This window comes from Mercurialis annua, linkage group LG1-X (genome assembly GCF_937616625.2).
Source record: "Mercurialis annua linkage group LG1-X, ddMerAnnu1.2, whole genome shotgun sequence".
Taxonomy (NCBI): domain Eukaryota; kingdom Viridiplantae; phylum Streptophyta; class Magnoliopsida; order Malpighiales; family Euphorbiaceae; genus Mercurialis; species Mercurialis annua.
Genome location: NC_065570.1, coordinates 4,705,502 through 4,731,931, shown reverse-complemented (window position 1 = coordinate 4,731,931; position 26,430 = coordinate 4,705,502). Strand labels below are relative to the sequence as shown.

Here is a 26,430-nt window from a genome sequence, read left to right as displayed (position 1 = left end):
AAAAAAAATATGTACTATAAATGGAAAGTGATGAATAAAAACCATGAAAGGACAAATTTTAATAAAGATTAACCACATCACATGTGTTATATTTGATGACGAAAAAGAAGAAAAACAATTGTGATCTATATTCCAAGCAAGCGGCATTAGCTTAAGAACAAGTGTCTGCAACTTAAGCTGTGCATGCATGCCACCCTAACGTGGCAGCAAAAGAAACCACCGTTTGCAGTCCACTCTCCTCCTTAACCGGAACCCATTTTGTTCACTCTTTCAACTTCTATCTCTACATCTCCCCGTTTTCTGTAACTAATTCATTTCAAACATCACAATAAAATAATGAAGCATCTATCATCCATTGCCATTGATGTCATCCACAACTCTGCTAAGTAATAATAATCAATGTTTTCATATAGTATTTTTTCATTTTAACATTTGTCTTTTTAGTTTGTTGGGTTGTTGATCAATTTTTTCATTTTTCTTTTGTTTTTTGGGTCTAGAAAGTTGAATACTTCTGTGGAGAAATTGGTGGAGGAATTTGAAGCAGAATGGAAGGCTGAAGTGGGTGGTTATTCGAAGAAGTTGGTCGAATATTGTAGCTCAAAGGCAATAAATGAAGAGTGTAAGTACATTGAAGAAAAGATTAGTGATGGATCTTTTAGCAGATTCACTTTTGATGCTATGCTTGCTTGGGAAATGCCTAGCTCCCAAGATGAGGAATCTCGCATGGTAATCATACAATCTCTATACCTTTTTTTTACCCTCTCTTATTAGAAGGATTAATTTATAGGGAGATTGTGATGAATTTGAGGATGTAAAAGTAAAAAAGTGTATAAACATATGGCATTTTCTTAAATAATATGTAGGAAAAAATTGTCAATTAGAACGGGACAGAGTGATAAGTTGTTATTTTATTAGTATAAATGTACGGTTTGATGCTTACTAGTTAGTCCAATGGCAATTAATAATGTCATTATCTTTGGTGCTTTATTCTGCTATGTTTTGTTATTGTCTATGGTGCATTCTTACACTTAGGGAATGCTTGGGACTTTTAGTGATATTATATGTAGTGCGGAAATGCCGAAATGGAGAACGCCCGAAAAAACTATGAAACTGCAAATAATATTGCTTGCTGTAATAGGTTACAAATATGGAGTTTCGGAGTACATATAGAGTTTCAGAATAAATATGGAGTATTTTCAGAAAGGAAATGAAACATTTAAAAGTTAGACTGGATAAGTTTTTGATAGGTGACAACCTTTTGATAGGCATTTCAAGATTTTGACCCATAAAAAACAATGAAACGGGACATTTTTAAAGACAATTTGACCTCTTACTCTGTAGTGGTACCTCTGCAATTAGTCTGGTAATTTGAACGTCAAATTAACAGGAATATGGAGGAAAGAGCAGAGAAGACAGGAAGTTAGCTGCAAACGTTGATGAAGAACAAGAGGACATCTCTCTTTTTTATTCAGATCTCATGCCACTTCTTGTAAGTTTTTAGTTTTCGCTTATTACTAGCATCCAAAATTCCGAATAGCCATTTTCGCACTTGCAAATTAGTAGTTTGTTTAAATAATTTATGCTGTCCGTCATGTAAAATGATTTGCTGTTTGTTGGTGTTGGTTTTGTTAGGTTAATGATGAAGCAAGTGTTGGAGAAGATGCATTTGTATGGCTAGGATCATTGGTTCCGTTGGCTTCAGATGTTATTAATGGAAGATTTACATTTGAAACCCTTACGGCACCTACAGCTAACTGCCTCTTTTTCCCTGCTTATGACAAGTTCTTGAAAGAAATTCACAAGTAATTTAGAAACGCTTTTGAAATTTTGAAACCCTATTGTTTTGCTGTTTTGATTTCCGTTCTATATTTATCATACATATTGTGAAATTTGTTTCACTGGTGAAACTAGTCGTCAAAAGCAAGTGTTTCATGTTTTGTTATAGGATTACAAATTATGCCACTGCAAGTCGAGAACTAAATAGAATCGCCATTTTATTTGTTGTCGTTTTTTGTGGACTTGTTGAATTATAGATGTATAAAGCATTTGCAAAATCAAGCAAAGCCAAAGGGTGCGGAGCTTGCTGATGATGAGTTTATATTGCACGTTGAGGGAACAGCAAGTTCACAGAGAGTAGTTCGTCATATTGGAGGAACAAGTTGGCCTGGTACTTTAACATTGTTTCCTTTGTTATAAATTATGAAGGCGCATTTCGTGCAATTTTGTTTTGGTTAAAAATGGTGGTTCTTACTTCGAACTTTTTTTTTCTAGGTAGGCTTACACTGACAAATTATGCTCTATACTTTGAGGCGTCGGGCGCAATAGGATATGATGATGCGCTTAAAATTGACCTGTCGAAAGATGTTGAACACACTGTGAAGCCAACTGCTACTGGTCCATGGGGTGCTCCACTTTTTGACAAGGCGATAATCTATGAGTCCCCTGAATTGTAAGTATATATGTACATACGCAAAAGCGTATCATTCTCATTTGCTTGTTGAAACTGAGGTTCATTATTTATATGTATTATGATCGAGGGGGATGCATGAATCCCGAGGGTGTGTACAAGTGGCCGACTTATTATGTTGCTTTTATTTTGATGCATGAATCATATACGTGCATTTTCATTTTTTTATTTGTAAAATGGTAAAACTCCATTTTCATAGATCGGAAGGAATTGTGTTGGAGTTTCCAGAGATGACTAGTTCCACAAGGCGCGATCACTGGCTTGCACTTGCGAAAGAAGTGATGCTAATGCACCAATTCCTGTCAAAGTATAACGTGGAAGATCCAATACAATCATGGGATATGCATTCAAGGACTATACTGGGAATTGTAAGGCTGCATGCTGCAAGAGAAATGCTTAGAATATCGCCTCCTGTTCCAACAAAATTCTTGATCTTTGGTTTATTTGACGAGTTACCTAAAGGAGACTACGTGCTACAAGAGCTTAGCGATAGCCTGAAGAAGGTTAATAGCGGACATCCTTGCAGTGCTAGCTCTGTTCTAAGGAGTTTGAACATGCCTCAAGCAGCCATCTCGACAGTAGAAGAAGTTAAAGAAGTGAGAATGGAAGGGATAAATGATCAAGATAGCATTCAAGCATTAGAGAGTGCTGTTAACCAATCTAGAGAGGAAGCCAAGGAAGTTGAAATCGCCAAAGCTACCGCCGAGGGATTGAAAGAGGAAGGGATAGGTGAAAGTGCAGTGATTCTTATGGTAAGCGGCTGAAATATGCGCTGGCACACAATATTACTCGTTTACGCAAAAAACAAAGACTTCATTTTTTGATTTGTTTCGTTATTGTAGGAGTTGTTAAAGCCGCTTAAAAGTATATTACCTTGGTTTGAAGAAGTAATTTCTTGGAAAAAGCCGGGGACCACCTTTGCGGTTGTTGTTGCGAGTTTATTGATCATCTACAAGTAAGTTATTATGAACTTGAATCTCCTTTGCTATTGCTAATGTGTAAAATGGGACTTGGCGATGCTGCTTCAGTTTAATTTTGTGAAAATCCGCATGATACTAAACAATCTGTTGGCATTACAGGGATTGGGTTGGCAAAGCTATTGCTGCTTTCCTGTTATGGACTGTATCGAAGATGCTGCGGGCGAGATTAGGAAGACTTGAAGACCAATGTAAAGAGATAGTAGTGCCTACAGGTACGGACCAAAAGACGACAGTGGAAAGCATAGTGGCAGCTCAATTCGGATTGAGAACAGCTCACGAGGTGATGCAAATCGCAAACATAGCAGTCTTGAAAATCTGGTCGATTATGTGCTCAAAAGCTCCTAAGGTATTTGTTTTGTCAACCTGTAATTCAGATTGTAAAAGCAATCATTTTGTCAATATTTTGGTCATGAGAAGAAGTATATGATCTGGTCATGAGAAAGAAGTATATGATATATATGTTTTGCTTGGTTAAGCTGTTGCGATTATGTACATAATTATTAACAATTGAAATTCTTGTCGTTATCTGCAGCATGCGGAAGCAGTGATGGTGTCGATGACTTTAATGGCAATCGTATTTGCAGTGATACCACTAAAGTATATCATAATGACGGTCTCGTTATACTTTTTCATTATGACATCAGCAGTAGGGAAGTACATAGGAAATGAGCAAGGAAACAGAAGACTACAAGAATGGTGGGACTCCATTCCTATTGTTCCTGTTCGGATTGAGGACAAGTCTACCGAGGGTTCTACTTAGAGTGTAGGTGATAGAGAGTTTTGATTTGTTATACATGTTACTATGCACTTTTTACCTTTTATAAACGTATAGATCAGTGTGTTTAATAACAATTATCATTTATTTGATTTTTTTTATAAGTTTGGATTTCTTTAGAAGAAAAAATTCAGGGGTTAATTTAAAAATCAAAAGTCGACCAAACTGGTAAAGGGAAAAATAAAGAACTTGATCTAATGTTAGGAGAAAAACATGTTAAGAGAGACAGCTATTAATGGTTTTTTGCTGTTGGTAAAATGTCATACAATCTTCCATAACATCAGTTTCATAATATCAGCACCGAAGCAAGGGCTGAAACGCCAATATATACAACATTAAGTTATTGCAATATCTGGAAAATGTTAATCTAAAGCGGCCTAAATTTATGCAACGACATGCAACGACGGCATTTTTATGTTATTCCTTGGTAGTCTTCATCAATTTCACCTGGCCTTCTCTAGATCAGGAAGATCTGCAATTCATGTTAAACGGTGTGTGACGAATATGATATAATTAAATATACAAGACTTAACAATAGAGAAAAAGTTCTAGTTACTCACAAAGCATTCCATCATCATCACTGCTTTCATCGTCTTCATCGTACTGCAAAAGAATAGAAAAGGGAAATAATAGATTAAGGAGACATTAGAAACAAGTAAAGTATTATTACTATTGACATAATCCAAAGACCAACGAAAATTACCTCATCATTGTCATCCTCTGAAGCAAAATCAGCTGCAGAACACAAAAAATCAGCCAGATCCAGTAAAATCAATAATGCAAAACCTAATAGTTTTCATCTATAGTATATTGGATAATTTACTTTTTTGAACTATCTATAAGCGTGCGTCGTCATGCAGTTTCATAAGCATTTTCAAAAAAAAGAAACAAACGCCGAAATGTACGACTTGATAAATTTCAGTGCACTATAGGCTATATAACCTAAGTGTCACATGATGCCATACACCCGAATGCATATTAGATCATTACATGGAGCTGAATTAACAAGTAGTGGATAATTATTGTCTATATTGATATTGCTGCTGATTCGTGTGCGACATATCCATTTGAATAATATAACAACCATCTATCAAGCCTTTCATCAAGATGCAGTCAAAAGTTCCACAGAGAAACTTATCCTTAATTTCCCTTAAGATTGATTGAACAATAACAGTATGAATAAATTAAAATGTAAAAGTAAATCTCCAGAAAATCACTAACATACCAAAACTCATGTTCTTATTAGAATCATTCTCTTTACCAATTCAAAAGAAGCCTAAAACAGGACAGGAACTCTTCTAATCACAAAAAAGGAGCAATTTTGTATGCTTTAGCTAGCAGCATTAGCTAACAGCAAGATTCATCAACAGATGAAGACAATTCAACTAGAGGCTCTAGGGGGCTCTAGGGATTCAGGGCATACATGTAAAATTCCAGTCAGCTTTACGATATTTTTGTACCAACACTGACATCAAGCCATCATATCCAAAGGAATCTAAGGAAGTTTCGAAGCATCAAAAAGGACAACTCTCTACAAACATAATAACTACAAGACAGCTTGAAGTAGTTAGAGCTCGAAACAAAGACAGGCAAAAATACAAATCCAAGGGCATCAAATGTCAAGAATAAAGCCACTGACAATATTGAAACTTACCATCAGACTCTTCATCATCCTCATCACACCATTTATTCCAATCAACCTTAATATAAGGAGCCGGTTTTTCTTCAGTCTTCAGCAATCTTTTCCACCAACCTTTATCTTGCTTCCGAACAGAACATATTATATTTCTCAACCCAATTCTACTTCTACATTTCTGAACAAAATCACAGCAATATCAAGAAGTTACAAAAAATCATGGGGGTAATGCCATATAAATTCATGAACTTTCTCCATTTAGTCATGAACTTTAAAACGTGTCAGATTTATAGACCAACTTTCATTTTATCTCAATTCCATACACGAAATCATAATATGCTGAGGTGGCGGCCAAAAAGTGACTTCCGCCTCAACAAATCACACGCCAATGAACGAGTGCCAACTTAGCATATTATGTCCTCGTGTATCGAATGGTGTATAAATTTAACACTTGTTAAAGTTCATAATTAAATTTAAAAAAATGGGGTTGAACTCAAAGAGTAACGGTCCCACAGAGCTAGAACTTCATTTTAAAAAGATCAAAACTTTACAAAATTAAATCATAATCATGTCTAAAAAGACTATAACTTTGGAAACTAAAAGAAATGGGTTTTGAGTATTGACCTCAGAATTAACAGGTCCGTAGAGTTGCAAAGTGAAATCAAAAGATTCTCCATGAATCCCAACTGCAGAGAAACTGAATAAACCGTCTGCCTCACATTTAACGGATACATTTTTAGCATCAGGTAATGCAATTGTTAGATACACTTTGTTAGATCTCTGAGCCCAAAGAACTTCTGGGTGGCGACTGTACACGAAAATAATCATGAAAAAATTGTTTTCAGATAAAAATCAACAAAATAAAAATCAGTGGACTAAGAGAGTAGTGAAAGATTCACCTCATTGTTCCAGTGAAGATGATTGATTGATGATTTTAGAAACGATGTCGTATTAAATACGATGGGGGAGATATAAGTAGGGAAGCAATGGAAGATGAGAAACCCTACAGTGAGAAGGTCTGTGAGTATTTTATGATGCTGAGCTTTAATTTTATCATTATGCCATTATTTGTACGGATGTTTTGCCGTTTCGAATTTATTGGAGTCAATTTTGGTCAAACCAAGTAACCAACAACAACACATCATTTTTTTTTCTGGAAAAAATGTCATTTATGCCCCTGGGAGTTTGACTTGAAAATCAAATAAACCCCTAACGTTTGAAAAGCTCAAATATACCCCTGACATCTTAAAAAGTGAACAACGAGACATCCAATTTTGACAGCCATACCCCCAACGTCTCATTTATGAGTCAAAATTGGGGCATGATTGTTAACTTTTTAAGACGTTAGGGGCATATTTGAACCTTTCCGAACATTAAGGGCTCACTTGATCCTGTAGACAAAACTTAAAAACATAAATGACCCTTTTCCCTTTTTTTTCCTAAATAAACACATCATTTTTTTGTTTGCTACACAATTACTAAAAATCTATAAATAAACCAATAATTAGTAATTTAAAAATATTAAGAATCATTTTTCAATAAAAATTTGAATCATCGCAAAAGAATTGCCAAAACCAATAATAATTTACACAAATAAGCTTTAACCATCACAAAAAATGGAATTAATAAATAAAATAAAATCTCAAAATAATTGAATCATAAAAAATGGGGACATATAATCGACCAGAACAATAAAATCCTGATCGATTTTGGAAAATCGCCAACACAACAAACTGTCATCATATTTTTTTATATAGACATAATAACATTTGTATTACCTCAACACCATAGCAGTTACGTATAAAATTCAGAGTAAATATGACGATTTAACAAACATAAAAAGATTAATAATATAATTATAAATGTCTAAACTGCAAACTTTCTTACCAATCTGTAGAAGGTGAATTAAATAATTGTGTTAAAGTGAATGTAAAATTTAATTCATAAAGCAATGATCTACGACATACAAAATCGAAACATCATAAAATATTTAAAACAATAACAATCTGCAACATGCAACTTCACTCTAGCACGAAAACGACTTAAATAAACTGACATATACATATGAACTCTCAAATGCAATTTTAAAAAGAGGATGGGGGCAGGAAGGTTGTCACGACCCAAAACTATTGAGCCGCAACCGGCGCTAGGAAACGGGAGTAGTAGCTCCGGAACCCGTAGCAAGCCTAAAATCACAATTAATTTTTCGCAAATATAATATAAAATCAATAATATCAAACAACGGAAGCAATATACATATATATAACATATAATCATACATTTACACCAACTGTTTCAAAACCTCGCGGGCTCTAGATACCGTACCCTGTATGAGCTGGCCTCGCGGTACTATGTAGATCAGTTAGTGTTTTAAACATTTCACCGGCATCTGGGGTCGTGGATCATATACTAAACACGTAGCCTAACAAAAAGCATATAAAACAATGACAGCAGTTATTATATACAACAAAATGAACTGCTGTCTAGGCTACTATTCTGTTGACACAGGACCACTACTGCAGCATTTCCAGAAGTCAGAAACTAACATATACAGCTGACTTCTGGACTTCAAAATTGGCCTCTAGCTAAATCCACAAGCTAAACACCTGAAAGACATCAAAGGTGAGGGGTAAGTATTTGGGAAAATACTGAGTGAGTTGACATTTACTAACAATATTAATATAGAAACATAGCATCGCATCTCAAGAAAATATTAATATAAAACATATAAACATGTATTTGATCCGTGTGAAACTAATATCCTAGCATGCGACACATTTCTCGAATAATCATTATCATTCAACCCAACCGTAAATATCAATCGCGAGTCCAACTCGCTGGTGGCCCAGCCACTAGATACAGGGACTCCAGACTACACCGTAGCCGAGTACTCACTCGTATCAAATCATATACCCAATCGTAAATTTCATATTCATCATCAGCTCCCAGCTGTGTCAAATCATTTCTCAATGCGAACATACTAGACTGACTCGATACTGGTGATCACACAGCCTATTGACACCCAATAGGTAGCTAGTTTCTTCGGATCGCATACTAGTTCTCGCATATAGAAATTAAGTAAACATATAACATTCAATCAATTGCATATAATGCGACGCGTGAAAACAGTATATATATTTTCATAAAATAATTTTAATATATATAATATATGAAGTAAAAGTACAACTCACAGTGACCGCAATCCAAGAAATGATATGATCGATCTGATAGTACGCTCTCGCTAGTCCGCTTCTACTGACTCCATTACTCGCTGACACGTCTGATAAATCGTTAATAGTTAGACGTGAATCTCGTATTCCTATACGTATAATACTTTTAAGTTTTAGGATTTAGTTCATTTTATACTTATTTACGTATTCGATATCTCTAGTTGTAGAGATGACTTAGCGAATACCATATATCGTAATTGAGAATCGCTTAATGTCCTTGACGTTTTCCATTGTTATTAATTATCTAAAACGTCGAGCTAATTGATAGGTGCATTTTACACCTATGTTTAGGAGTTGTTTTCGCTTGTTTTTAGTATACTTTGAAGCGCTTTTTCCCCGTATTGGTGTGCTTATTTTGTGTATTAGCGTTTCAGGTAAAATGAAGCAATGCGAAGTGTTTTGGGCTTAAAGAATGAAGAAATCAAGTATCGGAATAGGAGCGAGTTGAAAGAGCGAAGAAACGAGCAAGATATGGGCGTTTAAGGAGGGGCTCGATCGAGCCCTTCACTTATGAAGGAAGGCTCGATCGAGCCCTATGAACAAAGTTGTCCAGAAGTTTCTTCAAGGCATAAGGCTCGATCGAGCCCTCACTCCTAAGTGGATGGCTCGATCGAGCCCCTCCTTTAAACGCCCATATCTTGTTGAGCAAAAACCCAACTCGTAATACTCGGTAAATACGAGGTCGAACCCACAAGGAGTGAATTTAGGAGTAAATTGATGAGAATGAATTTTAGTTATGATTCAATTCGTTTAGCGATACAAATAGTTGAAGGTTCAAGTATCCAATTACTAACTAAGAATTAAACTAACGTGAAATTGCAATTTAAACAAGTAAAGAGAATTAATTATCAAGAATCTAATTCAATAAAAGGGGAACGTCAAGGAGTTAGTAATCCAACCTAGGTTATGCAATCATGATTGGTCAAAGTGTAAGCTACTAAGGACCGAGCGAGGCCTAAAACGTCATTCCCGCTCTCTCAAACCTCAAGGAATGCCAAAACCGCTATCTATTCAATTAATCACACCAAGCTCACTCTCGTGTTACAAGGCAAACTAAATCAACATCAAACGATTAATCAATCCGCTCCAAGGTCACCTAGATTCAAACCCACTCTCGTGGAGCTCTAAAATCTAGGTTTTCTAACCTAAAGGTCGATCTAATCAACCACCTCTCGGTGCGTCAATCAAACTATGACAATGATTAAGGTAGCTAATCCTAATCAAGCAATGAGTAATAGGAAAGAAACATGAGCATACAACACTAAGGACCAACCAATCAATCAAACCCCTAAGTTATCATACTAACCCCCTAACAAGGGGAATTTAGCTACTCATATTTAGATTAACACAAACACTTAAGGAATGAGAAAAATAAAACATTAAAGTAAGAAGAATTACCTTGATTAAATAAGTAGAACAAAAAACCATAAAGATAATAAAGATTCACAATAAGTAGCTTGTAATAAAAATGAAGATCTTGTTCTCATAAAGCAAATAAAACTTGCATCAAGCTCCAACAATGGAGGAATCTCCAAGGAGAAGATGACTAATCTAAAAAAAGTAAAAACTAGAGAATAATCCAAAATGTCTACAACTTGTTGTCTACCCTAAAAAAGATAATGTGCTATTTATATGGGTTACAAATGAGGTAAGCAAAGGACACCCTTCTAAGGAGTGTTGGGCCTAAAATAGAAATTGAGCCCTTGAGTTTTGTCTTTTCTCGAAATTCAAATTCTGAGCTTCTTTTTAAGGGGCTCGATCGAGCCATCCACTTAGGAGTGAGGGCTCGATCGAGCCTTATGCCTTGAAGAAACTTCTGGACAACTTTGTTCATAGGGCTCGATCGAGCCTTCCTTCATAAGTGAAGGGCTCGATCGAGCCCCTCCTTTAAACGCCCATATCTTGCTCGTTTCTTCGCTCTTTCAACTCGATCCTATTCCGATACTTGATTTCTTCATTCTTTAAGCCCAAAACACTTCGCATTGCTTCATTTTACCTGAAACGCTAATACACAAAATAAGCACACCAATACGGGGAAAAAGCGCTTCAAAGTATACTAAAAACAAGCGAAAACAACTCCTAAACATAGGTGTAAAATGCACCTATCACTAATCTCGAGATTAATGATTCTCAAAGTTCGAAACCCGTCCTTTAGAGTCAAATTATTCAAAACGTCAAACACCTAAATCAATTACAGTTTGCATACGCATGAAGGCGAGTCAGGGTGCACGGGCGTGCCCTTCGGTGGGTACACGATCGTGCAATCAAGTACACGTTCGTGCACCTCAAGGGTACACGTCCGTGTACTTATAGTACACGTTCGTGCACCATGAAAAGTGCACGTTCGTGTACTTCAGGTACACGATCGTGTACCTTGCTAGGTGCACGTTCGTGTACTTTCAGTACACGTTCGTGCACCCGTGGTGCACGGTCGTGCACCACGTGCACAGCCCCGGAAATCAAGTTTTCCGGGGTTTCGACACAACCCCGACGTGTTTCACACACCCACACTCAATACCCATATCTCGGTTTCTTCAAAAACACTATGCTAACCTCGAAAACGTCAAATTCATGCTTAAATCCTAATCTCATTAAAACAGCCAACTAAACTCGATTTTTGCACCAATTTTCGAGATATTAACCTTGATTTGATTCCCAAGGATGATAGAGTTTTCAATTCTGAAGAAATCGCCGCTTGAATCGCTTGAATCGGACGTCGAACGGAGAAACGGCGACGAAACGATCGTGATCGACGATTTTAACTTCTGGAGCTTTCTTTTCTTCCTCTGGTTCATCCCTTCATTCAAATGGTAATCTCTTATATTGAATGGCTAAAAGTCCGATTTAGTCCTTTCTTTCTTTCCTTGTTACAATTTATCTTTCAAACTTTTCTTTTTTACGATTTAGTCCATAGCTAAATCGATAAACTTTTAAATTACTACTTTTACGTATTATTATATCCGATAAATAATACGAAACTCAATCTTAACACTTCCCGTCAAATCCTACAAAATTCCATTTTCGACACAAATTGGCTAAATTACCACTTTGGTCCCTGCATTTTATTTTGGGCTTTTCTTGACATTTTTTTTTTCAATTCCAATTCTGTCTTTAGAATTGAAATATACTATTAAATTCTTCGCATATAATCCTTTCCAAAACCGACCTACCAAAACTTATTTATCGGAAAACTTTCTGATTCCGCCACTCCAGCGAATCTAAACCGGACACGTGGTCCAATTGGATAATTAAACATTTTGGGGTATTACAAAGGTTATAGATTTTTTTTTTAAAAATGATTGGATAATAGGTGGAAATATATTAGGATTCGAGAACTTGACAAATCAATTTTAAAGTAATTCGATTCAAAATCAAACTTATATCCACAACTCAATTAAAAAAAAATTATAAATAAAATAAACTTTAACAAACTACTTCTTCTTATCCATAATATTTGTCGCGTTTGGCCATTTTATATAAATTAAAAAAGTAATAAATATGTCTTGATCTGTATGCTCTTTTACTAAATTTTCCATATTAATTAATACTACTTTTTTTTACTAATCTTTTTATTCTTACTAAGTTATTTATTAATAGGGACAAATTTTTAAAAAATGACAATAATACTCTTTTAATATTCTAAATATGACAAATATTATGAACCAAAGTTTTTTTTTCTAAATGCGATAAATATTATGTACCGAAGAGAGTATAAAATTGGTGTTTCCACAAGTTTAACACCTAATTTGGAGTTATACAAAAACTAAAACCCCTAACTCACAATTAATGATTTTACAAGGTTAATCAAATACTCTCTCTGTCTTAATAGAGTTGTCCACTTTGAGAAATATTTTTGTCCCAAAACTCTTGTTCACTTTCAGAAAGTAAATAATTTTTATATTTAATTTTTCTATATTATCTCTATTTAAATAAGGGTATGATAAAAAAAATAAGGAAAATTTTATAAAATCTAAAATAATAATAATTTTTTTTAAACTGTTTGATAAAGAAAAAATGGACAATTCTATAAGAACGGAGGAAACAACTCATAATGTGAAAATATTTCACCCAACAACAACAAACAACCAATACAAGAATTGATGCTCAATAATTTTTAAAAGTTTTTGTGGAGAAAATTGCGTGCACATTTTTGCTAATACATGTCCTAACCCAGCACATGGAGGTAGAACGCATATTTATTGACTATTGAATGATATGACAGTCATTCATTTTTTCTATTAGGACTCTTTTCTTTCTTCAGTAAATGCAGCTCGTAACACAGTGGTCAGTGGATGATCGCCGTTTACTTTTACGGTAAAAAAATTGTTTGAAATTAATGTAGTATCGTTGACTGCTCTAGTAGAAAAGGCATATGAAGGCTTTTACCAAGTAACAATTTTTGAGGGGTCTGAACGGCGTCTAGAGGAATGTTTGACTGACTTTAGACCTTAACGTGATTTTTCACGTCTAGACTGGCTGAACAATTGTTCAAGATGACAATTGTTCATTATGTGGATTTACAGACAATTCTGTTCAAGATGACAATCGTTCGTTATGTGAATTTTTCATAAAATAACGTGTTGGAATTTTAGTTTCACCCCCGACCTCAGCTATCTGGACGTGAATTCAAGCCTGATTACGCCTTTTTTAACAAATGGAGTGGTTGAGATTGTGAAAACCGGTTATTATAGCGCAAATTTGTCAAGTATGTGAATTTACAGATAGTTCATATTTCAGAATTTGACAATGTTCTTGGACTTCGGTTTGTAAAAGTGAGACCTTGATATAAAAAAAAAATAGAGTTTGGCGTTTGAGTTGTTAATTTATATACTATATATAAAAGTACGGATGGGGGGGGCAGACAAATTTACGGAATAATCCTTTTTAATTTATATTAAATAACGGCTTTATAGTCATTAACAAATTAGTTATTTAATTAATCATTGAAAAATTATTATAATTAGAATTTAAGTTAAAATAAAATTGTATTATGGCAAAGGAATGCTAATTGAGTATAGAAAAATAGCTAATCTTTTTCTAATTAATAAGAATATCAGACTTTTGGTTTAACTACACTAGCAACGTAGTTAACATGAACACTCGCAGTTTGCATATTAAAGTGAAAAGATAGAACATATAAAAACGTCTCTAAACCGGATTGATGTCTTACCTATAAATTAGAAATGTCTTACCATTCAATGATCAACCCAAAGAAAAAAAACTTTTAGTTCAGCAAGTTGACGGAATAATTTGAGTGCAAAGCCAATTAAATAGGTAAATTTTGTACACTACAATACTATTATAGATAGGATGCCTCTGATATATAATATATATAATTAGGAGTCTAACTGTATATCTTTAGTAATTAATTAATGACCATAAAATTTTTATATTTATATTAATGTTTTTGCTATTAATTTTAATAATTATTTAATAATAATTATATTATTTGAATATTAGCTAACTTAAACTATTTTTACTATAATTAAAATACTCACTTATTTTACAGTAGTGTCTATCAAATGTAGCTTACAAAAATTTACAATTTTAATAATTTTATACATTCTTCAGTTTAATTTTATTTTAAAATTTATAATTTAAAAATACTACTCCTAATCCTCATATGTGACTACTTGAGTATGAAAATACTAATATATGGATATATACATACACTAAAAAAAACATATATGAATATCAACGTAGACTGAAAAAAAAATACTACAGAATGATAAATAATATTATAATACTATAAAGCACTCAAATACCTTTATATTACAAAATTTACATTTAATAACTTTACATCCGATTTAATTATTCGGTCCATTCAGAGCTTTTCAATGTTAAATAATTTTATTAATAAAATTTATAGTGTTGTTAATCTAATAACAAACAACTAACTACTCAATTTTTTTGCTTATGTATTTGTTATTTAAGTGCCTATTTAAAAGGGTTGAACTACTTAAATCATCTATATATTTTATAACCACTATTATTTACATCATCTTTATTCGAAAATTAAAAATGTCATTTTTTCAATTTTTAATACAATATTTTCCTTTTTAAACAATAAAAATACATATTACGATTCTTTTTTAATTTTTCTTTATTTTTATAATAAAATTTATAAAATATAAAGGGTTAATTCCAATAAAATAGCAAACCTTTATTAATTTGGCCAGTTATAACCAAACTTTTAAAAATCGTCTATTTTAGCCAATTTTAGGATATTTGAAACATTTTTTGACCATTCGTGAATAAAACCGAAAAATTTATCATCGTCAATGAGATAAACTAACCGATTTTGAATGATTAAGATATTTGACAAAATCGGTAAAATATAAACTAATAAATCACATTACGAGCCATGTGTAAAAAATATAAATGATAATACATGACTTGACGAGTCACGTTACGAGCTACGTGCGTAGCACGTAAAACGAGACTAGTTTTCTTAAAAGAATTAGAAGGCAGTTTTTTAAATAATATAAAAATCATTTTAATTTTAAAAAATAAATAAAAAAACCGCTCACAAGCCCTGGCACACAAATTTAACTCAAACAACTCCAATCAAAATTTCATTTTCCATAAACAAAATTCTCATTTTCATCTCATGCAAAAATCACAATTAAAACTGACACGTGCTTCCTAACCTATGTTCACGTGACAAATATCCACTTACACACACACACTGCGCTTTTCTTTCACTTTTAACACTTGCCCTCACTCTCACACCCAAAAAAATTATCCTCCCTCAGCATCACTGTAAAAAATAAAAAATGGCGTCTCTGTAAAACCCTAACCCTAACAATTAAAACCCCGGTTCGAACCTTCTCAAATTTCTCTCACGCAAATCAACCATGAACGAGAATGCAACCAGCATTGATCAAGCAACGCCTCGAACCCTAATTTCAACGACAACGAAGCCTTTATCATCTTCACTTTCAAATCTTTCAAGCTCTTCTAAAACTATCCCGTCGAATCAAGATTTTCATTTCTACTATAATTTTGACGAATTTAAGGCCCCGATACATAAAATTGCTGTTAAATCACAGTCTTTGCTTGAATCAGTAGGTTCTTGTAGTAAGAAGTTTAAATTTCCGAGTGATTCTGACATTACTGAGGATGATAATTACGATTGGCTTGTTAATATGAATGATGATGTATTGGAACGGTTTGATGCGTCTGTAGACGAATTTAAGAGTCTGAGGAAGAAACAAGAGGAGACAGGGGGAGTGTTGGAAATGGGGAGTAATGAGAATGGCGGTGAGAGTGAGTTTCAGGTGGTTTATGGGAAGAAAAAGAAAGGGTTGGTGAATATGGGGAGTGGGTTAGTGATTGAGTCTGGTGTTAAAGTTGCTGATTTGAAGGCTAAAGCAGTGAAAGCAAAAGTTCCGTTTCATGTACCTACTATAAAGAAGCCACAAGAAGCTTATAAAATCTTGGTTAATAACTCTAATCAGCCTTTTGAGCATGTTTGGTTGCAAAGAAGTGATGATGGGTTAAGGTTTATTCATCCCCTGGTTAGTTGTTTTCTTTCTTAGTTTCTGAATTGATTTCAGTTGGGTTCTTTCAATAACTGTTGTTTGATGTTTGTAGGAAAGTCTGCCTATTATTGATTTTGTGGATACAAGTACTGCAAATGCTGAGCCTGTACCGCCACCTCCATTGGAGTCTACTCCATTCAAGCTTGTGGAAGAAGTCAAAGATTTGAAGCAGTTGGCCGCTACATTGCGCGGCGTTAATGAATTTGCGGTACATTTAATTTAATTTATTGTTTTACTCAGTTTGAACCTATGAACTGCCATGTATGCAATATGATTCGTGAATGCCATTTAGTCAACTTTTGTGCAACACCTTGTAATCTCTATTTGCATTGCCTGAGATACATTTGTGCATGTTCATGCTTACCTAAATTTTGAGTGGAAGTAAGCAACTTTGTCTTTCATAAGACTTATACTTCTCTTTCTTTCTTCTTTTTTAGTTGTTATTATCGATCCTTTTTTCCTTTTTATCTTTTCAATGATATCTTACATCTCTTCGGGGTTGAGCATGCTGTGGAATTGTGGGAAATAACATGTTTTGCCTTGGTGATGACTCTTTCAATTTTATTTACCACTCTGTTTATGGAATTTTTGTGCTGATATCATTTCTTGGATTGTTTGATAGTTAGTCTTTTTTGCTCATTTTTGATGTTTAGGTTGATCTGGAACATAATCAGTACCGCTCATTCCAAGGATTGACATGCCTGATGCAAATTTCTACGAGAACTGAAGATTTTATTATTGATACGCTAAAGCTTCGAATACATGTTGGTCCATATCTTAGAGAAGTGTTTAAGGATCCCACCAAGAGAAAGGTTTGTTTCTTGAAGATCTGCATTTTTTACAGCTTTCTGACTAACTTCTTCTTGTATATATGTGATGAAATTAAATTTGATCAGGTCTTGCATGGAGCAGATCGAGATATTATATGGCTTCAACGTGACTTTGGGATATATATCTGCAACATGTTTGATACTGGACAGGTCTTATACCTCGACACAATTTTTTTGCTCTTATATATTTAATTCTTTTCAGAGTTAGTAAGTATCTACCTTTTTAAGCATCTTGCATCCAACGGAATCTGGTTTATTATGCCTCATATTATTTTGTTTAGAAAAAATTCACTGTGGTTATTTGATTTCTTGAAGACATGGAATTTACCCTATGATTTACCAATATGATGCAGCCTGTCAGTTATCTAAATTCGCCACTGTTTTAAGTAATTATGTTTTCCATTAATGTCTCTGCGAGTCAAAACAGAGATTGGCCATGGGATAAGTACTCCAGGATATTTTCAGTTTTAGGAAATTTATTGGATCCTTTGGAGTATTAAATGCTATTTGACATGTTGGGTCTTGTGGAAATATTTGTGACTAAGTTTTTGGAAAATTCTTATTTTGACATTTACTTTGTGTTGTTTTTCCATCATTCTGTCAGGCCTCAAGAGTATTGAAGTTGGAAAGAAATAGTTTGGAGTATCTCTTGAAACACTACTGTGGAGTTACTGCCAACAAAGAGTAGGTCCTTATGTAATAGTCACTTGATCTGCTACTATGCACGTTTTGATATATGTTTATGTGCATATATCAATGTACTTTTTTAGATTCATATATTTAGTATGCACTCTCTTTTTGTATTTCCTGTAAAGTTGACCTGATTATTTATTTGCAGATATCAAAATGCAGATTGGAGATTACGCCCTCTTACTGATGTGATGCTTAGGTGACTATTAATTCGGAAATCCATATCTTTTGTGTCATTTATTTGTCTTTCTAGTGAAATTATGTAAGAAAGCTTTAGATGTTGGATATAAGAAAGAATATTGCTGGCCAATTTGAGGAAAAAATGTTATGCTCTGTTCTTGGTAAGCCCAAAATTGGTGGATTTGAATTATTTTATTTATTAATGAACAAAAATAACAGAAGGTGTTGATACATACGGATGGTTGATTTTTCTGTTATTTTAAGAAAGGAGGACCGAAGAAATATATTCTCTGGGGTCGTTCTGTCATAGATGTCATGATAATTTTTCTAGTTATGAACTTGTTATGTTTTGGGAATTCAATCAGGTTAATTGAAAATTTCTAATTTTATGATTTTCTTGTTGATACTAATTGGCATAAATCTATGATATTTAGTATAAGCCTATGCCATTTTTTGGTTAGCAAGTTTGCAAAATTCGAAAAATGAGGAAAAGCTATCTCATTGATCAATTTTCCTGGAAGACTAGGGGAGTACTAGATTGGTCAACTTTTATTTCTTGTGGTTTAACTTTTATTTATTCTTTGCTATTATGCATCATCTGATGAATCATTTTTTTTTTGTTTTGTAATTATAGATATGGCAGAGAAGATACTCACTATCTTCTGTATATATACGACTTAATGCGAGCCGAATTGCTCTCGAAGCCTAATGAACCTGAAAGTTTTGATAGTCCTTTAGTGGAGGTATGATTTTCATGTTCTGGTTCATCGAAAAGTTTCTACATTTACATGATTGGATAATAAGTTGCTACTTATGTATCAGTCGATACATTGGCATATAGTTATATATTTGCAATTGACTAAATAAAGTTAAATCAGACTGTTAGCACTTTTAGTTCGATCGTTGAAATTGTCAGCAATATGACAGGTTGGTCATTGGTGTACCAATTAATTAAATAGATGGTTGGCTAATACAAATAATATTGATTTTTTTTTGTGTTTGGCCTTATTAACATGTTATCTCTCCCCTTATATTTTATTGTCAGGGCTAATATGGTTGAGTTTAGAGATGTACGCATGTTATAATTGGCACCGACTTTAGAATATGTTTAGAGAAAGTTCTATCATAAATTCATTTTTGAATATCACAGATAGTTTAATCTTATAGTTGGTAGCTCTTTCTTTCTTTCTCTTGTTTGGAGCTAAAGATTGTGTGAATCCTCATTTTGTTGTAGTTGTGCTAGTGTATTATCTTTTCATTTCACTGTTAGTTCAGTGTTTTTAGCAAGTTGTTTCTGACAGGTCTATAGACGCAGTTATGATGTATGCATGCATCTGTATGAGAAGGAGCTTTTGACAGAAAGTTCATATCTGCACATATACGGGTATGTTGCTGGAAATTTTGCTGTAAGATAATTGTCTTATAGTTAGTGTCTTTCTCCTTTGATGGTCATGTTCTTTGTCAAGTCAAGCTTTTTATCGATGCGTAAATGTTGCATAATAATTTATATGCAGTCTCTTCCTTTGTACTCTTTGCATTTATTTATGGACAATGTTTATGGAGAATTAAGTCTTTGATTTATCTTGTCGTTTTGTTGCATAGATGTGCTCTTCTGCTTTTGTTCTTTACTCTTTTGTTCGGTTTCTTTTATATAAATTCCACTTGTGTGTTTTTATGCTTACATGACAGTCTGACGGGTTTATAAATTATTTTATTATATGGCATAGTTTTGGTGTGTTTTCCCTCTGATAATGTTCTCTCTGTCAGAAGTTGATAATTCTTGCTATGTTAATATAGGGTGCAAGATGCTGGTTTTAATGCTCAGCAGCTTGCCATTGTTGCTGTAAGTCTCTCTGTGACCCTTCTTTTGTCCATTTATGTAGACTTTTCTCCTTGAATTGGAAGAAGTTCAATCTGCTTTGCGGATAAATATGTTTTGAGATTCAGACAGTCAGACCTGATTGATGAACATGTTTGATTAGATTTCGTTGATGAGTCTACCGTCTGTTTAGATATTTGTTAATTTGATCTAGTAACTCTAATGTGTCCGTTCAATGAGCTACAGGGACTCTGTGAATGGAGAGATGTAATTGCCCGTACAGAAGATGAGAGTACGGGTTTTATATTGCCGAACAAAATTCTCATTGAAATTGGTAGGAACCTGCTTATCTTTATTGCTAGTCTTTTCTATTAGGTTATATAATGTGTTGCTTTTAAACTTTCTTTTGCTTGGACATGGTTGAAGCAAAACAGATGCCTGTCACACCTCAGAAGTTGCGAAGAGCATTGAAGACAAAGCACCCATATATTGAGCGAAACCTTGGTTCAGTTGTTAATGTCATTAGGCATGCTATGCAAAATGCTGCTGAGTTTGAAGCTGTTGCTCAACGTTTAAAGGAGGCACTATTGGAAAAAGTAAGTTCTTTTCGCAATTTTATATAATTGACTGGAGGCTGCTGCTGCGCTATGTATAATTTCACATCATACCTATGTTGCCCATAATTACCTTGCTTTATGAGGTCTCATGCATGGCTCATGAAATTAGACCTACTTTTATGGTAGTTTTAGTCTGATGTTAAATTTAGGCATAGGGTAAATATTCTAGCCGAAACTGATATTGTTATGCATATGATGTGATGTTGTCCTTTCCCCCCTTTATTAGAAGGCCGCACAGGAAAAAATTGAAGTTAATGATGATGTGGACACAAATCTGGAGACTGCCGATGTTGAAAATGAGACCATTTATGACGGCATTGAAATCGATGACAGTGTGAATGCCATCAGTTCTAATTCAGAGCTTCCCGGAGAAAGCCTACCCATGTCATCGAACACAACAGATACATCTGCATCTGCGGGCATTAATCCTCCAGCAATGGTGGTGAGTTTTTTCTCCCTTTGGTAGTTTTTATTTTTTTTCAAGAGGAGTTTGTCTGAAAGGATTCTTGTTCTTGAACACCAGACTGCTAAAGCTACTGTTCAAATTTTAAAGAAGCCAACCAGCGCTTTTGGAGCCCTGTTGGGAAATTCGGCAGGGAAGAGAAGGTCTGATATCGACAAAAAGGTATGAAATTTCATCGCTTCTGGAACTTTTGCTGTTGCTTCTACTTTTTTTGACATGTTATACTTCACTTAGGTGGTTTGCCTAGGATCTAATGTTTTGGTTTTAGGATGATAGTGTGAAATGTAATTAAGATGGCTCAGTCTAAACCAAAAATAGAGTGGCGGAATCTATCTGATCTGTATTTTTTCAACTGGCCTTGTTCCTTCCAATTTATGTCAACTGTGCTTTTTTAAATTGGATAAAATTCATTTATAGTTTCATATTGTTGTTGGATTTGTTTACTTATTGTTTTTACCATCAATTTGTAGGATAAAGAAGATTTGAAGTTGGATAAGATTAGAACGTCTGTAAACCTTCCATTCCATTCATTTTCGGGCATAAATGAAGCGGCAAAGCCAGCTGTAGAGGAACCCCCTGTTGCAACAACTCCATGTTCCGAAGAATCTCTTGCTGCTTCAGCTACTCGTTCCATTGAAGATGTAATAATGCTACATGACAATTCAGACGAAGAGATACAAGAAAATGTTGATTCAGAAACCAAAGATGCTCGCAAGGATACCAAATTAGCAGGATCCGAGTCTGGAACAGACGACGATGGAGAACCTACATCTCTCTCTGATCTTTCTTCGAGCTTCCAAAAGTGCTTCCCCTCGATCAATCGGAATAAATCCAACAGAAATGTAGAGAATTCTCATGACCCAACTGGCCTGATGCAGCTGAAGCCGTTCGATTATGCTGAAGCAAAGAAACTGGTTCGATTTGGGGAAAGTCCAGCAGAAAAGTCAAAGGCAGAGGGTGACGAAGCTCGTGGTACTGTAGATAGGAGAAAAAGTTCAGTCATTCCTGGAGGTGAGAAAGACGACGATGGAACTACTCCGTTAGCTCAAGGTAAAAGACGTCAGGCATTTCCGGCCAGTGGGAATCGCAGCGCAACTTTTAGATGATTCTCTGGGAATTGTATTTTGCTCTGTATAACATAAATAGGAAAACTTGTTCAATATTTTTGCCCTTAGTTTTGCGAAAACAGCTGGAAATAAAAAAAGAATGAGAATTAAAGGTTACAAGGAGAAATAAATAAAAAAATGCTAAATCAATCTCAGCTCAAATAATCTGTTTTTACCTGTTCATGCTGACATGGCATCTGCCCATTGGATAAATGATGTCCTTTTTAGTGTCGTGGCAAATATCAAACGAAGGAAAACAGCGTGTTTATTTTGTTTCAAAAAGAAAAAAAGCTATTAAACATAAACTACTAATACCTTTCAGTTTCAGTTCTAATCTCGGGGTTATTCTTTGAGCTCCGGCGACGGCAGCCCGTGACGTAGAAATTGGCTTTGTTTGCTCTGTTTTTATCGCGTATAGATTTCAATTTACTCTCTCAGGGAAAAATTTCGAAAATGGAAATGGCGATGGAAGGAGGAGCAACATTATCGGAAAAATATCAAAATTCGAAGAAGGTACTACTGAGAGCTAGAGATGGAATCGAGAGATTAGAGCGTCTGGAAAGTTCAACATCAAGCGGATTAGACTCGCCGGAACTTTCATTTAATGTGAAAAAAGATATAAATCAGATTCAATCTCTTTGCAATGAAATGGATCGTCTCTGGCGTTCTATTTCCTCTAAACCCCAACGCGATCTCTGGAAAAGGTAATACACTGGCCGTAGATTAATTTTATTAAGTTGATTTGATTATTTTTGGTTGAGAATCGAGATCCACATTTTGTGAAACCTGATTTTTTTTGGTTGCACAGAAAGGTAGAACAAATAGCAGAAGAGGTAGAGTCATTGAAACAAAGCCTGAATAGACATTTTTCGAGGAATCAAAGGCGGATGACGGAAGCTCAGGAGAGAGCTGAATTGCTTGGTAGAGCTGTGAGTTTCATTTTATTAGTTCTTGTTTTTGTAATGTGTTAAACTAGCCGGGTTGCGAGGTCTAATATGATTTGTTCTGCATAATTGATGTTCCAGAATGGTGAGTCAGCTCATGTGTTGAGAATATTTGATGAGGAAGCACAAGCAACGCAATCAGTTCGAAATTCTAAGAGGATGTTGGAAGATTCTTTATCGACGGGATCGGCTATTCTTGCTAAGTATTCTGAACAAAGAGATCGCTTGAAGGTTTGTGATTATGCCCTTGCATACTTTTTTTCGTATTATTTATGCACATAATGGATGCACCTGGTTAATTCGATTAATTAGGCACATGCTCAATTTGTGGAATTGAAACAAATATGCTTAACAATATGATTTATGTATGTTTGAGGAAATGAAAATTGGATGTGTATGGCAAAAATATAGTAATGTCTTTAGGATTAATGAGAAACAATAAGCAAGGTTGTTCACCGAGTTTGTATGTCCGATGAGCAAAAGATTGAAACCAAGTATGCATTTAGCAGCAGCATAATGACATATCTCTTGATTTTTAGTAAGAGGAATTGTAAGATTGATGGCATTTGTGGTTGATCATATGCAATCTTTCCCTAGGTTGTAGTTTAATAATGAATAAAAAGAAGTTATTGAAAATAAAGTGCTGGACTAGTCAAAGCTTAAATCAAACTAAAGACAGCTGAAATTTCTACACTAGAGAGAAATCGTGATTACTGGATGACTCAAATATCAATATATCCCCTGAGTTTGTACATAACGAACAATCAACTTCTTTATCAGTTAGTGCCTACTGCCTTGAATTTATTCACTTTAATCAATTAGCTCAAATTATGGTCAATTAGGCCCTGGGTAATTGATACTTTAAATCTTTCATGGATGATCAAGTTCATCGTTGGGTTGACACTGAGAATGATATATTTTGTATGTTGGTATACAGAATGCGCAACGTAAGGCTCTGGATGTTCTCAATACAGTGGGGCTCTCAAATTCTGTATTGAGGCTGATCGAAAGGCGGAACCGTGTGGACAGATGGATCAAATATATGGGAATGCTCATAACGGTTGCGGTCATATATTTTTTTGTGAGTTGGAGTCGTTGAAGTCGTGTAGTATGTTTACAGTGTATGCACATACAGCTCTTTGTTTTTACTTCAAAACAGTTAAATTTGTTTCTCAACTAATATAGCAGTATACCATGTACTTAGACAGAAAAAAGAATTGAATTGTTTATTCCATAGGAGCTATTGCTATTCAGACTAGTGTATCAGGCAAAACTGCTGATTACTTTGTGTTTCATGGTCTTCAAAAAAATTCCTTGTTTGTGTTATTCGGGTGATTGGTTTATAAAAGGAAATAGCTGTCTTTTGAGTTTTGACTCTTAGGGCCTGTTTGGTTCAGCTGTTTCTTATAGCTGTTGGCTGGTAGCTGATAGCTGATAGACTATATGTGTTTGGTGAGATTTGATTAGTTGTTACTGTTTACATATAAAATGACCGTAAAGGGCATAATTTTAATTTTTATTTATTAATTTATAAATATATTATATTATATAATATTCAATAAAAATATTAAAAATTATTTTTTTATAAGAAGGAACGTTTAGTTTAAACTTATTTAGATATTTTTTTGATAAATTTATAATTTTATTTTAAAACATAATTAAGTTATAGTTTTGTTAATATAAATAAATAATATTAGATAATTTAAAAATGATTAGATAATTTAAAAATAATTTAAATAATTATATATATATTAAAAAACAATATATCCTAATAAGGGTAGTTTTGTCTAAATAATTAAAAATATTGAAAAAACTATCAGCTGTTGGCAAAAAATTCTAAAATGGAGCTTTTCAAAAAGTAGTTGTTGGAAGTTCAAAAAGTTCCAAAAAACTTTTAGAAAATTCTCACCAAACACTTTAGTGGAGCTTTTTTAAAAGGAAAAACTAAAAGCTCCACCAAAAAGCTGAACCAAACACCCACTTAAGCATTGTTTTAACAGCGTGTAGCCATATGTTTGTTTACCTGGTTTAATCATCAGTTGAATTGTTTGAATAGAAATAAGTATATTATACTTTTATATAAAGTATTTATATTAAATGAATAAAAAAACATAGTTATTTAGTCTTAGAAATCAAAATACATGATGTATACTTAAATTTATTAAAATTGGTCTATTTCTGTCAACAAGTTCAATTATGTAGTTTTTTTGGTTTATGGTTCGAATCGAGTAGACTGATTTCGGTTTATGGTCGAATTGAGTTGACTGACCGGTCCGTTAGGCTCTTTAGACTTGGTATTGTGTCGTGTTTCCTCTCTGTAACTTTTTGTAGAAAAGAAAAGAAAAGGGAGGTGCGATGGAATGAAGGGACACGTGATGATAAAGGTTTGGATAGTTGTCTTCTGATGGTGGAATGGGCTTGGCATGTGGATGCCACGTGAATAGATTTCTCATCTTCATTTCTTTTCTTTCCACTTGTATCTCTAAATTGCCCATCATATCATCTAACTAATAAAACATTCATTTAACCCCTTCAACTTGATATGCAAAATGTTAAAATTTATATTTTATTAAAAGCTCTACTTTGTCAATTTTAAGTATATTTACATCCTTAACTATTGAAATCAAACCAACAAGCGGTATAAGCGATGAGCAGTAAATTATCAAAGTCGTGAGTTCAATTTCTCCCACAAATGTTCTCCCTTTTCAATTATCAAAAAAAAAAATCTATTAAAATCAATCTCAAATTAGAGTATAAATTGACACATATTAATAAATGTAATTTTTTTTTATTATATAAATATAAATTGAAATATTTTTAATTTTTTATGTCAAAATTAAAAATTTCATTTAACCTCTCAATTGCATTTTCATTCGAATGTTACCATCAAATCAGATGCTATGGACATATTGATATAATTGAGGAACCATAATTTAACTGCAGTTAACATGCTAATCAAATACTATTCAGAGTTATCGAAATAATTAAACAATTGATATATTAGTTTTGTAAGACGGTTGCTAATCAGGCGGCGTATGATGTTTTAGCACTGAACATCCCGTTCAATTTTAGGTCATTTGGAGTTGTTTTCAAATTATTCTAAATTTTTCACTGATGCAATTGCTTCAGAATTGATTTACTGATATCGT

The 26,430-nt window shown here is 33.9% G+C and overlaps 4 protein-coding genes across 4 annotated transcripts; 3 read left to right on the top strand and 1 right to left on the bottom strand.

The window, feature by feature from the left end:
* Nucleotides 1-212: 212 nt before the first annotated feature.
* On the top strand, nucleotides 213-4,307 carry LOC126684987 (uncharacterized). The gene is made up of 10 exons (XM_050379526.2): nucleotides 213-386; nucleotides 498-726; nucleotides 1,388-1,489; nucleotides 1,633-1,802; nucleotides 2,034-2,167; nucleotides 2,272-2,449; nucleotides 2,667-3,219; nucleotides 3,310-3,422; nucleotides 3,547-3,793; nucleotides 3,980-4,307. Exons 1-10 carry the CDS (start codon nucleotides 337-339, stop codon nucleotides 4,205-4,207), a joined length of 2,004 nt encoding a protein of 667 aa, XP_050235483.1. The 5' UTR covers nucleotides 213-336; the 3' UTR covers nucleotides 4,208-4,307.
* A 131-nt stretch (nucleotides 4,308-4,438) lies between these two features.
* LOC126685061 (co-chaperone protein p23-2) lies at nucleotides 4,439-6,923 on the bottom strand. Its single transcript, XM_050379531.2, has 6 exons — nucleotides 6,758-6,923; nucleotides 6,483-6,666; nucleotides 5,877-6,036; nucleotides 4,926-4,957; nucleotides 4,783-4,825; nucleotides 4,439-4,694 (listed from the first exon to the last, which is right to left on the bottom strand). The coding sequence occupies exons 1-6, from the start codon at nucleotides 6,760-6,762 to the stop codon at nucleotides 4,666-4,668; spliced, it is 453 nt and encodes a 150-aa protein (XP_050235488.1). The 5' UTR covers nucleotides 6,763-6,923; the 3' UTR covers nucleotides 4,439-4,665.
* Nucleotides 6,924-15,791: 8,868 nt separating this feature from the next.
* Nucleotides 15,792-22,487, top strand: LOC126684954 (protein RRP6-like 2). The gene is made up of 14 exons (XM_050379524.1): nucleotides 15,792-16,608; nucleotides 16,685-16,840; nucleotides 17,286-17,444; nucleotides 17,529-17,612; nucleotides 18,067-18,146; nucleotides 18,301-18,351; nucleotides 18,967-19,075; nucleotides 19,634-19,716; nucleotides 20,130-20,175; nucleotides 20,398-20,485; nucleotides 20,578-20,747; nucleotides 20,995-21,210; nucleotides 21,292-21,393; nucleotides 21,702-22,487. Exons 1-14 carry the CDS (start codon nucleotides 15,946-15,948, stop codon nucleotides 22,335-22,337), a joined length of 2,643 nt encoding a protein of 880 aa, XP_050235481.1. The 5' UTR covers nucleotides 15,792-15,945; the 3' UTR covers nucleotides 22,338-22,487.
* A 95-nt stretch (nucleotides 22,488-22,582) lies between these two features.
* On the top strand, nucleotides 22,583-24,655 carry LOC126685045 (membrin-11). Its single transcript, XM_050379530.2, has 4 exons — nucleotides 22,583-23,041; nucleotides 23,146-23,266; nucleotides 23,363-23,512; nucleotides 24,219-24,655. The coding sequence occupies exons 1-4, from the start codon at nucleotides 22,791-22,793 to the stop codon at nucleotides 24,378-24,380; spliced, it is 684 nt and encodes a 227-aa protein (XP_050235487.1). The 5' UTR covers nucleotides 22,583-22,790; the 3' UTR covers nucleotides 24,381-24,655.
* The last annotated feature ends 1,775 nt before the right edge of the window (nucleotides 24,656-26,430 follow it).

Bases quoted from the DNA above. Each gene is read 5' to 3' on its own strand.
- LOC126684987 (XM_050379526.2), top strand. From the start codon at position 337: ATGAAGCATCTATCATCCATTGCCATTGATGTCATCCACAACTCTGCT. The intron at 1,490-1,632 runs GTAAGTTTTTAG...TGGTTTTGTTAG, and splicing joins CAGATCTCATGCCACTTCTT to GTTAATGATGAAGCAAGTGT. The intron at 2,450-2,666 runs GTAAGTATATAT...CCATTTTCATAG, and splicing joins ATCTATGAGTCCCCTGAATT to ATCGGAAGGAATTGTGTTGG.
- LOC126685061 (XM_050379531.2), bottom strand. The intron at 4,826-4,925 runs GTAATTTTCGTT...ATTCTTTTGCAG, and splicing joins CAGAGGATGACAATGATGAG to TACGATGAAGACGATGAAAG. The intron at 4,695-4,782 runs GTGAGTAACTAG...CATGAATTGCAG, and splicing joins TGATGATGATGGAATGCTTT to ATCTTCCTGATCTAGAGAAG.
- LOC126684954 (XM_050379524.1), top strand. From the start codon at position 15,946: ATGAACGAGAATGCAACCAGCATTGATCAAGCAACGCCTCGAACCCTA. The intron at 16,609-16,684 runs GTTAGTTGTTTT...TGATGTTTGTAG, and splicing joins TAAGGTTTATTCATCCCCTG to GAAAGTCTGCCTATTATTGA. The intron at 20,748-20,994 runs GTAAGTTCTTTT...CCCCTTTATTAG, and splicing joins AGGAGGCACTATTGGAAAAA to AAGGCCGCACAGGAAAAAAT.
- LOC126685045 (XM_050379530.2), top strand. From the start codon at position 22,791: ATGGAAATGGCGATGGAAGGAGGAGCAACATTATCGGAAAAATATCAA. The intron at 23,042-23,145 runs GTAATACACTGG...TTGGTTGCACAG, and splicing joins CAACGCGATCTCTGGAAAAG to AAAGGTAGAACAAATAGCAG. The intron at 23,513-24,218 runs GTTTGTGATTAT...GTTGGTATACAG, and splicing joins AACAAAGAGATCGCTTGAAG to AATGCGCAACGTAAGGCTCT.